Genomic DNA, 12,984 nt, shown 5'->3' with positions numbered 1-12,984 from the left:
TTAGGTGAAAGACGACGGAAGATGATCTGGGATAGCACTTTGTAGGCGGCATTCAAAATGGTGATCGCTCGAAAGTTCTCACACATTAACTTGTCACCTTTCTTGTGGATGGGACAAATTATCCCTTCCTTCCACTCCTCCGGTAGCTGTTCGGTTTCCCAGATCTTGACAACTAACTGGTGCAGACAGGTGGCCAACTTTTCCGGGCCCATCTTGATGAGTTCCGCTGCGATACCGTCATTACCAGCCGCTTTGTTGTTTTTGAGCTGGTGGATGGCATCCTTAACTTCCCTCAGCGTGGGAGTTGGTTCGTTCCCGTCCTCTGTTGCACCAACATAGTCATTTCCTCCGCTGCCTTGGTCCTCCGTGCCTACATTCTCTTCGCCATTCAGGTGCTCGTCGAAGTGATGCTTCCACCTTTCGATCACCTCACGTTTGTCCGTCAGGAGGCTCCCGTCCTTATCCCTGCAGATTTCGGCTTGCGGCACGTAGCCTTTGCGGGATGCGTTGAGCTTCTGGTAGAACTTGCGTGTTTCCTGTGAACGGCACAGCAGTTCCATTTCCTCGCACTCCGCTTCTTCCAGGCGGCGCTTTTTCTCCCGGAAGAGACGGGTCTGCTGCTTCCGCTTCTGTCTGTATCGCTCCACATTCTGTCGGGTTCCATGCTGCAGCATTACCGCCCGCGCTGCATCCTTCTCCTCCAGAACCGCTCTGCACTCCTCGTCGAACCAATCGTTTCGTCGACTCCGTTCTACGTACCCGATAGTGCTCTCGGCTGCGTTGTTGATGGCTGCTTTGATTGTACTCCAGCAGTCCTCTAGAGGGGCCACATCGAGCACACCCTCGTCCGGCAACGCTGCCTCGAGATTCTGCGCGTATGCGGTGGCGACATTCGGTTGCTTCAGTCGCTCTAGATCGTACCGGGGCGGCCGCCGGTAATGTACGTTGTTAATAACGGAGAGTTTTGGGCGCAGTTTAACCATCACCAGGTAGTGATCGGAGTCGATATTAGCGCCACGATTGGTCCTGACGTCGATAATGTCGGAGAAGTGCCGTCCATCAATCAGAACGTGGTCGATTTGCGATTCCGTTTGTTGTGGTGATCTCCAGGTGTAACGATAAGGGAGGCTGTGCTGGAAGAAGGTGCTACGAATGGCCATGTTCTTGGAGGCGGCGAAATCGATGAGGCGTAGGCCATTTTCGTTCGTCAGCTGGTGGGCGCTGAACTTTCCAATCGTCGGTCTGAATTCCTCCTCCTGGCCTACCTGAGCGTTTAGATCCCCTATGATGATCTTGACGTCGTGGTTTGGGCAGCGGTCGTACTCGCGTTCGAGCTGCGCGTAAAATGCGTCTTTGTCATCATCAGTGCTTCCGGAGTGAGGGCTGTGCACGTTTATTATGCTAATGTTGAAGAATCGGCCCTTGATCCTCAACCTGCACATTCTTTCGTCGATCGGCCACCAACCGATCACGCGCCTCTGCATGTCGCCCATCACTATAAAAGCTGTTCCCAGCTCACGTGTGTTGCCGCAACTCTGGTAGATGGTATGATTACCTCTAAACGTTCGCACCATAGATCCTGTCCAACACACCTCCTGCAGCGCTACGATTCCGAACCCGCGGTCCTTCAGTATATCGGCGAGTATGCGGGTGCTCCCGATGAAGTTGAGAGATCTGCAGTTCCACGTACCGAGCTTCCAATCGCAAATCCCTTTTCGTCGCTGTGGTCGTCGCCATTGGTATCGGTTCGCATTCTTCTCTTGTTGATTTTCCGGTGCTAGTCTTTTTTACGGCTGGCTCGCAGGGCCTGACACCAACCCACTAACCCAGGGAGCTGGGCTTACCTTCCCGGAAGCTACGGGTTCTGCATTGGCATTTCCTCCAACTACAGTGCTAAATAGCTAGGCTCGAGCGCCAGTCTTCGCCGGGGGTGGTGTTTTTAATGGGCGCCCAGGAGATAATATTTTACCTGAGCTTCCACCCCCGAAAGCATTGACCCATCACCTTTGCATCTATTAGTCACTTGCATTTCTCAAACTTCTTAGCATCCATTTAAGAATTTCTCGTGTAATAGTTTTGAGAAATCTTTCAAGAATTTTCTTGGTAATTGCTTAGGCATTTTTTGTTAAATTTCTTCAGAAAATTACTTTAGAAATTCATTCAAAACCCTTGTTATTTTTCAAGCAACTATTTCAGGAACTTCTCCGATACTTTCGTAATGGATTTTCCGAGCGATTTCTGTAGTTATTTTTCTATTATTTTTTAAAGAATCTCAAGAATTATTCATTAGACAGTTTTTGAAAAATTCCTTCGTTATTTGTTTAAGAAACCTCTGATATGACAATACTTCTGGCATTTCTTTTTGCATTTTCTCCACCGGTTTTTTTTTAAGAGTTTCTTTAAAAAATCTCTTTTAAGAAATCCGTCAGAAATTCCTCAAGTTACTTCTTGTAAGAGTTTCTCCGAAAATTCTTTATGGTATCATTCTGATATTTTTTCAGATACGTTTTTGACGACTTCTTGAAGTAATTCTTCTAGAAAATTCTTCGACACTTAGTTCAGAATTGTTTTCAGAAATTTCCTCGTAAATAATTTGGAAATTCCTCGTGCAAATTCTTCTGATAACTTTTTAAGAAATGTTTCCGGAAAACTGTTCTGAAAATGTTCAGGCAATTTTTCGGCATTCCTCTTGCAATTATTTGAGAAATTAAAATAGTAACTCTCACGGATTTTATTTCAAAAAATCTTCAGAATTTTTTAGACTTGAGAATTCCTGAATTTTCCAGACCATTTCTTTTCCGGCTCTCCGGCAACATTTAAAGGGTTACCTCAGGAGGTTTTTTGGGGATTTTTTTGAAAGCAACTCCAGAGGTATTTTGCATGTGAATTCCTTCTGTTATTTCTCCAGAAATGGTTTCAAGAATTATTTGAACAATTTCCCTGGTTATTCCTATAAGAGTTTCTGTGGCCTTTTGTTTTGTAATATTCCCGGAAATTCCTGACATTCCTATAATAAATTCAGGGATATTTTTATGAAACTAGGAATATGAATATTCCTTTTGGAATACTGCTGGCAATTACTTAAGGAATCGATCTGATGAATTCGTCCACGAAATCTTTTATAACATACATATATTTAGTTGCTCAACATCACATTCAAGACAAGACAGAAGGGGATTTTTTTTTATTATTATTCAAATTGGGCCAATGGATATATGTGCGAAAAAAATTGAGAAAAAATCAGGGTCGCCGATTTTCCCGAAAAACTCAGGTGGATTTTTTTTTTGTTTTCCCCTGACACTACTTTAAAAAGACACTACACCGTCTTCAGCCAGAGGCTGTACAGACTGAACATTACATACAAGAGACAACGGACAACACACATAACACCCAGTGACCCAATGGAGAATTTTCCGTTTGACGAAAAGTTTTCCCCGACTGGAGCGGGAATCGAACCCGCACTCCGAGGCTTACGAAACGCCTAGATGACTGACGCCGCTAACCACACGGCCACGAAGCCCACTTACTTTCAAAAATCATAACCCAAGAACAAAGCATCGTAGAAACAATTATTTTTTTTTTTAGAAAATGAAAGCAAATTTTCTCAGAAATAATAGAAAATATTAACTGGAATTGACCATGCTGAGGGTGACGGGTTCGATTCCCGGTCGGTCCAGGATCTTTTCGTGAAGGAAATTTCCTTGACTTCCTTGGGCATAGAGTATCTTCGTGCCTGCCACACGATATACGCATGCAAAATGGTCATTGGCAGAGGAAGCTCTCAGTTAATAACTGTGGAAGTGCTCATAGAACACTAAGCTGAGAAGCAGGCTTTGTCCCAGTGAGGACGTTACGCCAAGAAGAGGAGAGGAGGATTAACTGGAAAAAGTTTTCCACAGTTGAAAAAAACTCTAAAGAAAAGTCGGAAAAGCTATCTATGCCCGAACTCGCGGAAAAATTAAAAGAACGAAAAATTAATATGTTTATTTTATAAGCTTTAATCGCTGAATTTTTTAGAATGCGCTTTTCTTTCGTTTTTGAATTATGGCCAATTTTGTTGAAAAATGTCCAAATGTGCCAGATAATCCATTTCTTAGAAAAATCATAACTCAAGAATTAAGCATCGTAAAAACAAAGTTTCTGGGAAAATGAAAGCAAATTTTCTCAAAAAACACAATGCCCGAATTCGCCAAAAAATTAAAAAAAAATATTTTTGAGAAAGTGGTTTTATAAGCTTTGATCGCTGTAATTTTTGGAATGCACATTTTTTACTTTCCTGAACGACCATTTCTGTGGAAAATGATCATGTAAGCCTACATTATATGGTAACTTTTCACAAAATTAACCATAACTCAGGAACGATAAAAAGTGCATTCCAAGAATACCAATGATTAAAGTTTCTCAAAAATGTTTTTTGAAAATTTTCCGCAAGTTCGGGCATAGTTTTTTCGGCTTTCCTTTATGAATTCTCTCAACGGTGGAAAATTTTGTGGAAAACTTTTTCCTCTTCATATTTTTTTTTTGATTCTATTGTCGAATTTCCTTAAATTGTTGGAGATAGTTTCGAAAAAAATCCGAAGGAGTATTATATAAGGTTCGAGTATTTCGCCCATCGTCTTTTTTTTTGGATTTCTAAATCCCTTCTCCGTCAGTAACGCTGTTTTAATTCGCTTTATACTCGTGCTGTCACACGTTTCTGGAACATACCTTTCACCTTTCCCCAAATATTGTGAATATTCTCCTAGAGCCTCAAAGAAGTGCCGGGAGAATTCCAAAAGAAAATGCTAGTATTCCAATAAGCTGAACTAATTTTGGAATTAGCGTCAAAAGTAATTTTCAGAGGATTTTTCAGCAAATGTCAGAAGAATTTTCCAAAGAAATTGACTGAGAAAAATTCTGAAAAATTAAATGCCTGGGTGTTACATAAATTGCAGATAAGCTTCCAGTTTATATGCTGCAGAAATTCCTAAAGAAACCAATGGAGTACTTTTTGAACCAATTGTCAGAGGAACCATCAAAAGGGGGCATCCATTTAGTACGTCACGCAAAATTTGAGAACTTTAGACCCCCCTCCCACCTTTGTACGGGTTTTTCGTATACCTAATGCATTACTTGTCACACTTTCCTGAACCCCCCCCCCCTATGAGCGTGGCATACTTAATGGATGCCCCCAAAAAGTTGTAGGAGAAAATTACAAATCGGTCAGACACCTGAATTTCTGAAAAAATACCGGTGAAAATTCATAAAAAAGCTAATAAATACTTATTGAAAAAAATCTAAGAGAAATGTCCGGAGAAATTCTTAGAAGAATTTCATAATGAGTTTCTAAAGAAATTGTCAAAGAAATACCTGGAAATCGCTTGAGTTTCTGAACAATTCGGATGTCGGATGAATTCTCGAAGTAATTTTCATCAAAAACCTCTCTAGAAGTAAATGCCGGATAATTCACAGGGGATAGTCATTAACGCTTAAAATTTTATTGCATTCGGTTCATGGAATCCAGAGATATACCAGTTCAAAGTAGGCATCGGGTCATTATGCCTTTTCTTAGAATATTTCTAACTACAGGAAGATTGCCCGATATTTCCTTAATTTGTATCGTTGACAGACAACTAGTTGACCAAATTATAGTAAAAATTTGAGAATTTTTGATGTAATTTTCAAAAAATTCCAGCTCATTGGCTATCCTTTTGAAAATTGAAAATTTTGCCTGCCCCGATCATTTTATCTATCCCCTGTATTGCAAAATATTGTCATGTTTTAAATAAATTTTATGGGCAGTTCCTGTAAGAATCGCAGCAAATATTTCTGAAAAGAAAATGAAGAAATACTTTTGAAAATACTAAATGAATTTCAGAACCAATTTTATTAAGAACTGCTGAAAACTGTCGGACGAGTTCCTGAAAGAGCAATCTCTCGAGAAATTTCTAGAAAGATTACGCTCTTCAACATTTCAAAAGAGACTGTCGTAGAATTAAAAAAATGTTTGAGAATTTTAAAAAAACTGTTCCTGATTGGATTTTTGGAAAAAAATCCTTAATATTTTTTTTTAATTATTGGGTCAGGAATTATGCTTGGGCTAAACCCTGAAGAAACCGTCAGTGGAACTTTTCGAAGAATGCCTAAATCTTTGAAAAAAGAAAATACGGATCTCAAAAAAAAACTGTGAAAACACAATTCTAAAAAAAAAATAAAAAATACCGGTGAAAATCCAGAAAAACGAAAAAAATATCTAGGGATAGTTCCCAAGTAACACACATGTTATATAAAAGTTACGACAGCGCAAGTTTTGGTTGTATAGAAGTTTAATTTACGTTATTTCAACACACTGTTAGAATTACGTAAAATAAACTTCTATACAACCAAAACTTGCGCTGTCGTAACTCTATTATAACATGTGTGTTGCTTGGGTTATTGAAGAAATGTCCTGAGGAATTCTTTGAGGAATTTCCTATTGAATTCCTTAAGAAATTGTCAAAGAAATACCTGGAATAACTGTCCAACGTGTACCTGTCTGAAGAATACCTAAAGAAATTACCACTGCAGTTTCTGAACAATTTGTCCGATGACTTTCTTAAGAAATTTTCGTCGAAAATGTCGCTATGAAATTGCCAAAGAATTTCTTGCAAAATATTGTCAAGAAGCTCTAAAGAAATTTCGTGATGCATTCCTGTTGGAATCGCTGAAAATATCCTTAAAAAAAAAAAAAAATTCTTAAGATATCTTCGGATGAATTCCTGAAAGAATTGCCGGAGGAATTTCTTGAAATATTGCAAGAGAGTTTACGTTTTTTAAGGGTTCAGCAGCTAATGCGTAATTTGAGTCTCCATACGAAAATAATTTGCAATATTTTTTTTTAAACAATTTTGAAACTTTCAAAAAAGTTTATTATAGGATCCCCGAGAAACAGTCGGAGATAATTTTTTTTAGAATTTCAAAGGCATCTGTTCCTGCTGGGATTTCCGAAAAGAAATTCCTTGATAAAATTACCAGAATAATCTGTCAAGAAATATGCCACAGTAATCTCTGAGGAAACCGTCAGAGGAATTCGTCAAGATAAGTGTGTATTAAAAAATTTCCTTAGAGAAAAAAATACGGAATAAATTCATGAAAAGTTTGCTAGGACAGTTCTTCTAAAACTAGAAATTCTTATCGGAACTTCGTCGGTCAACATAATTTCTGTTCTATAACCCCCTATTGTGTGAATCCATAGAATATTTCTTAACCCTAGTAGGATGTTGGGGTCAATATGACCCAGACAGGCTCGCTGAGTGTGCCTTACGTCATCGTGGTGCGCTTAGCTTAACATCTTTGGAGGACAAATTTTAGGAGGAATCTCATGAAGAATTTCTGAGGTTATCTCCAAAAAAATCTAGAAAAAGTCTCTGGCAGAATTTCTAGAGGAAACTTTGAAGAATTTCTGAAAGATTCTAGAAGATTTTCTCAAAAAATCCTTGCAGAAATTTTAGGAGAAATTCTAAACTTTAAATTTTCTACAGAAATCGCTGAAAACTCTCCTGAAGGAATACATAGATAATTTCCTTGAAGAAGTCTCGTACTGATTTTGGTAACAATTACTGAGAAAACCCATGAGAGCTTTCTTTGAGGAATTTTGGGAAAAAAATTGATCTTCTTGAGAAAATTCGAAATCGAAGCCCAGATGAATTTCTAAACCAATCAATATGTTTAAAAAGAACTTTTAAAAGGAATCTGTGGCAGCAAAATCTGGAGGATTTTGAACATGTGGTCTGGAGAGGTTTGGATCGTTTTTTTAATATATGGGTAAACTAATAAATATCGGACAAAACGTTGCCTGGAACTTCCAGAACAATTGAGCTTTGAAATCTTTCAAATCTAGAATCTGGAAGATTTTCAAAACCTTGAAAGTTTATTCTCTTTGATGATTTTTACCCTTTTGGGACCCCTCTGGCCCAAGTGTCCCAAGTGACACACTTGGGACAGAAAAATAACGGCGGCGCAGGTTTTTGTTGCGCAAGATGTCACTGTGACGTCACTTCTAGCAAGTAAGTATTCATTTTATCCTTCAACATATCCAGAAGTTCTTTAAGAATTTATACGGCAGTTCATTGGGAATTTAAGCCGAAAGAGAGGTGGATTTGTGAAAAAGGGAGTGTTCATGGTATCGGATCGGTGTCAGTTTAGCTTTCTATTCCGCAGAATCATAACCTGTTCTGTGGCTTAGTCGGTTGAGGCACCGATCTAGTGAATATGGAGTCGTGGGTTCGAATCCCACCAGAACGCGATTTTTTTTTCTCAAAAACTCATCTTTAAGTTTGTCAATTAGCAATATTCTGTGTCGTCTAATTAATTACAAGGTTTTTCAGTATGTTTCAGACATACCAGCAAATCTGGTCAATGCCAGTAAAGGGCAACATAGGGAATTGTACCATTTGGGCAGGTGTACCTATTTCGGGCACTTGTCGCTATAACTAAGTCAATTTCAACCCGATTGATTTGAATTTTTGTACAGAGTTAGATACTGTACGTGCCTAACCCTGGACAAAATTAAGTAAGTGCCCAAAATAGGTAGACCTCCCCAAATGGTGCAAGACCCTATAACATTGGTTAATGATAGTCTACATCGTTTTCTTCCATTTGATGAGCCATTGGTAGAGTTAATTTGGAATATCTGTAATCAACGACTATTTTCGATCTGATATGACGGGAATTAACGCATATGACGAAGTAGATTTTTACCCTACCTCGCTCGAGGTGTCGATGGTTTTTACCACACTTTTCACTTCATGTCATCAAACGGTCTAAATTCAGCGCATCAACCCTACCCAATTCAGAAAAAAACCCTCTACTAAAACCCATTCACTTACTTTCTCAGAGCTGGATTCTTCAGCCGATTGGACTCCTTGATGGATGCCGTGGATCGGAACGGCGAAGATGAGGACGAATCCACCGAAGAGGTCACCCCCGGGGGGTGCTGATAGTGCTGGTGCTGCTGGTGGTGGTGTTGATGATTCCAGCTAACGACGACCGAGTTGTTGATTTCGTTCCCCTCCTGGTGGTGGTGGTGGTGGTGCAGTAGAGTGTCCGACAGCGGTGCAGCATTGGTGCCAGTTGCAGTAGCCACCGCCGTCGTCGTCGTCTCCATTGTCTCGGTTGACGATGCGGTAGCGGAAGCTGTCGTATTCGTCGTCGTTGCTGTTGGTGTCCCCGTCCCCGTCGTCGTCTTCGTTCGGTGGCATTTGATCAAGGGGCAGCGCGTTTTGGTGCTTCCATTTGGACGGATGTACACCTCCAAGTATTGATCAGTCGCTGCAAGAGGGAGAGTGGTAGAGAAGAAGCGAGAGGAACACAATTAAAACTTAATTAGATTGCAATTGAATTGGCGTTAGGATTACATTGTTTGAAACATTTCTGCTACTTGGGGGTTTGTGGCTTGATGGTTTCCTCTGAAGAACGAGCTATTTTTACCGGTTTCTATTGGTGCAATAAAATTAACTGACTTCTGAGTAATGTGCAACTGATGGTTTTATTCTCACGATTGTTGGGGACAGTATTATTAATCCATTTGAAAGTAAAATATCTCTCAAGAACTTAATTATTGCCCAGTTCTGCTTTTGATATGTCATTCTACTCATTGACTACCCTACTAGTTTGCGATGTGAGATATTCCCATTCGCATTTAATTATTCATACAGGATCATCACTTTATAAGATCATATTGACCAAAAAAGGGCCCTTCTCAAATAAAATAGAAGATCACCAGTACCTGATCCGTTCCTGAGATAATCAACATTCAGTCATTTTCAGAACACAGCGGAATTCGGATTAAGATTATACATCTTGAATTTAAGTCGAAGAGCAAGTTACTATTTAGTGATTTACTCACTATTTTCGGAATGGTCACAATTAAGCCTCAATTTTCAAGACGCTTCAACTAAAGCCACTTTTTCTATCAAAAAGTCTTGAGCCCCCAGAGACACCATGAAATGTCCCATATTCCCCCAGCACCCCCTTACTTCTGCCCCCCTTAAACACCCCTTACTTCTGCTGAGGCACCCTGAAACACACTTGAGATACTCTTTTTTATAGAAAGAGAAAATCTGCTTCTACAGATACCCGAAAGGTGGGTGCTCAGGATATGTGGGGTCGATACTAAAACCTATTTCTCTCTCTTCCTCGCGATACGCCCGTTAGGGATAACTTCGAGAAGGGGGGTGACTTCGTACAATCAGTACACTCTAATGTAAGCGTTCCACTTACTTACTTACGATCAGTCCCAGGCACCCACGGTGATGCAGAGGGCCGAATTGAAAGATTTACATCCTGGGCGATTATCAGCCATCGCCTTGTTCTGTGACCAGATCAAATTTCTGTCGACTTGCTTGAGTTCGATGTTGAGGCTGTGCCGCCATGAGCCTCTGGGTCTGCCTCTGCTGCGATGTCCTGCTGGGTTCCAATCTAACGCTTGCTTACAGATTTTGTTTCCGGCCCTGCACAAAGTGTGGCCGACTCATCTTCACTTTCGCTCCTGAATTTCTGTCGCTATCTGCTTTTGATGACATCGACGATGGAGCTCCACGTTGGAGATCCAATTGTGAGGCCACCATGCACGAATTATATACCGCGGGCATCTATTGATGAAGACCTACAGCCGTTGAGTGTTCTCCACTGATACACACCAGGTTTCACTGGCGTATAGCAGCACAGATTTTTGAGCTTGAAGGGCTATTTTATGTTTGTATGGGATACAGATTTTTCACCCGAATTTTATATGGGATACAGATTTTTGAAAAGAGCGAGACAGATTTTTCAAAAAAATCATCTGGCATCCCTGGATTTCACATTCGAGTTGAAAATTCGGATTTTGGTGTGTCGACTAATCTGGTTGCTTTTCCATATATTTCTTAAACTCGCAAAAGCAGCTCTCGCCTTCTTGATCCATGCACCTATGTCGATCTCGGTGCCGTCATCGGCCGCCATTTGGCTACCAAGATATTATGGAAGCTTTCAACATTCTCCACTGATTGCCCAGCTACCGTAAAGCTGGAAAGGTTGACCGTGTTTACATCCAAGGATTTGGTCTTGTTAACGTTGATGGCAAGACCTGCCGCATTGAGCTTGCTCTGCATATCAGTGCGCCGTTGAGCTAGGACAGTAACGTCATCAGCCAATTCGAAGTCATTTAGGTGCTCCATGGTAATGGGCTGCCACAGCAATCCACGATTTGGTTCACGGTCAATCGCACCTGCCAGACCAGGATCTCGTCGATTACGATGAGGAACAGTAGCGGTGATAGATACATCCTTGCCTCACTCCAGCAACGACCCGGATGGGATCGGACAAAACACCGTTGTGCAGTACTCTGCACGAAAATGCCCTGTACTGTGCTTCAATGAGGCCGATAATTTTTCAGGGAGACCCTTGCGCCTGAGGGCTTCCCACATGTTTTCGTGATTAAGACGGTCGAAACCTTTTTCGTAATCAATGAACACCAAGTAGAGAGACTCTTGGAATTTATTGATTTGCTCCAGAATAATACGGAGCGTGACAATGTGTTCCACACAGGGTCGTCCGGCATGGAATCCTGCTTGCTGCCGCCGGAGAGTTGCATCAATCTGTTCCTGTATCCGGTTAATGATCACTTTGCAGAGGACTTTGAGAACGATACACAGTAACATGATGCTCTGCCAATTATCGCATACAGTCAGGTACCCTTTTTGGGTACCTTCACTAAGACGGCTTGCATCCAGTCGGTCGGATATGTCGCAGTTTCCCATATGTTGCTGAATAATTGATACAGTAGTTGTGCGGATACTATACGGGGTCAGCTTTGAGCATCTCAGCTAATATGCGATCGACTCCTGGGACCCTGTTCGATTTTATGCTACGGATGGCTGTTTCTATCTCCTGCGCTGATGGAGCTTCGGTGTTGACACGGGTAATGCGTCGAACCTTTGGTGGATCATGCTGAGGTGTTAATGGCGTGGCCGATACTTGAAAAAGTTTCCAAAGTGCTCGAACCAGCGTTTCAACTGTCCAGACGTGTCTTTCACGGGCATCGAAGCATTCATCTTAGTCCCACTATGACAACGTGAAACATCGTAGAGCAGACGGATGTCGCCTGTATTTGCGGCTTTCTCGCCTTCGTTGGCTATTTAGGGAGTCCGCCCACGCTTTCCGCCCACGCGTCTGCATGAGCGTTTCCCTTTCTTCTCGAGAGCTGAATAGCGCTGACGGGCTACGGCTTTGGCTCCTCGTGTTTTGGATCGTTCTATCGCGGCTTTGGCATTCTATCGCTCCTCTATCTGCCTCCAGGTATCATCAGCGATCCACTGCTTTCTTCGGGTGCGTAGCTCACCCAAATTATCCTCGCTGGTGGTGATGAAGGCGTTCCTGATGATGGTCGGACGCAATGTCGGCACTACGTTTGTTCCACACATCACGTCTCCATTTTCAGCTGATGCAGATGTGGTCGATTTGATTTTCCGTGACGCCATCACGGGAAACCCATGTCACTTTGTGCACTGGTCGATGAGGAAAGAGCGATCCCCCAATCACTATGTCATTGTTGCCACAAAACTCTGAAAACAGCTATCTGTTTTCGCTCATTTCTCCGAGACCATGGTGTCCCATGTCGTGCTCATAGTCCGAGTTGTCGGAACCAACCTTCGCGTTGAAGTCGCCCATGAGTATCTTGATATCACCTTTCGGAATCTTGTCCACGACAGCATTTAGTTAACTGTACAGTCACCCGAAATTCTTTTTCCTCAGCTTGGTTGGAATCACAATCCAGTTACTCCAAAAGTGTCAAGCTAAGTGTCGCTTTTGGTGGAATACAATCTCCTCTTCTTTGATCAATCGTGGTCAACCAGATTTAACATACTCAGCTATACAACTCCGCTCCGCCAGTGAACGGGTTTCAGCTTCCACAAAATATAAGCCTTGTTAGAGGAATAATTGTAAGTGAAAAGAAAATCGTGTTAAGTACTGTTCCTTTGAATCCTT

General features: G+C 41.5%; 1 protein-coding gene across 1 annotated transcript in view; it reads right to left on the bottom strand.

Moving 5' to 3' along the window:
* The window catches only part of LOC115256648 (tyramine receptor Ser-2-like), a 253,969-nt gene that overhangs the window by 56,964 nt on the left and 184,021 nt on the right, over nucleotides 1-12,984 (bottom strand). The window contains exon 4 of the mRNA XM_062844529.1: nucleotides 8,847-9,288. Coding sequence (XP_062700513.1) covers nucleotides 8,847-9,288 — 442 coding nt within the window. The remainder of the gene's footprint in view (nucleotides 1-8,846; nucleotides 9,289-12,984) is intronic.

The sequence above is a fragment of the Aedes albopictus genome, chromosome 1 (genome assembly GCF_035046485.1).
Source record: "Aedes albopictus strain Foshan chromosome 1, AalbF5, whole genome shotgun sequence".
NCBI lineage: Eukaryota > Metazoa > Arthropoda > Insecta > Diptera > Culicidae > Aedes > Aedes albopictus.
This window is presented reverse-complemented; position numbering and strand designations above follow the sequence as displayed.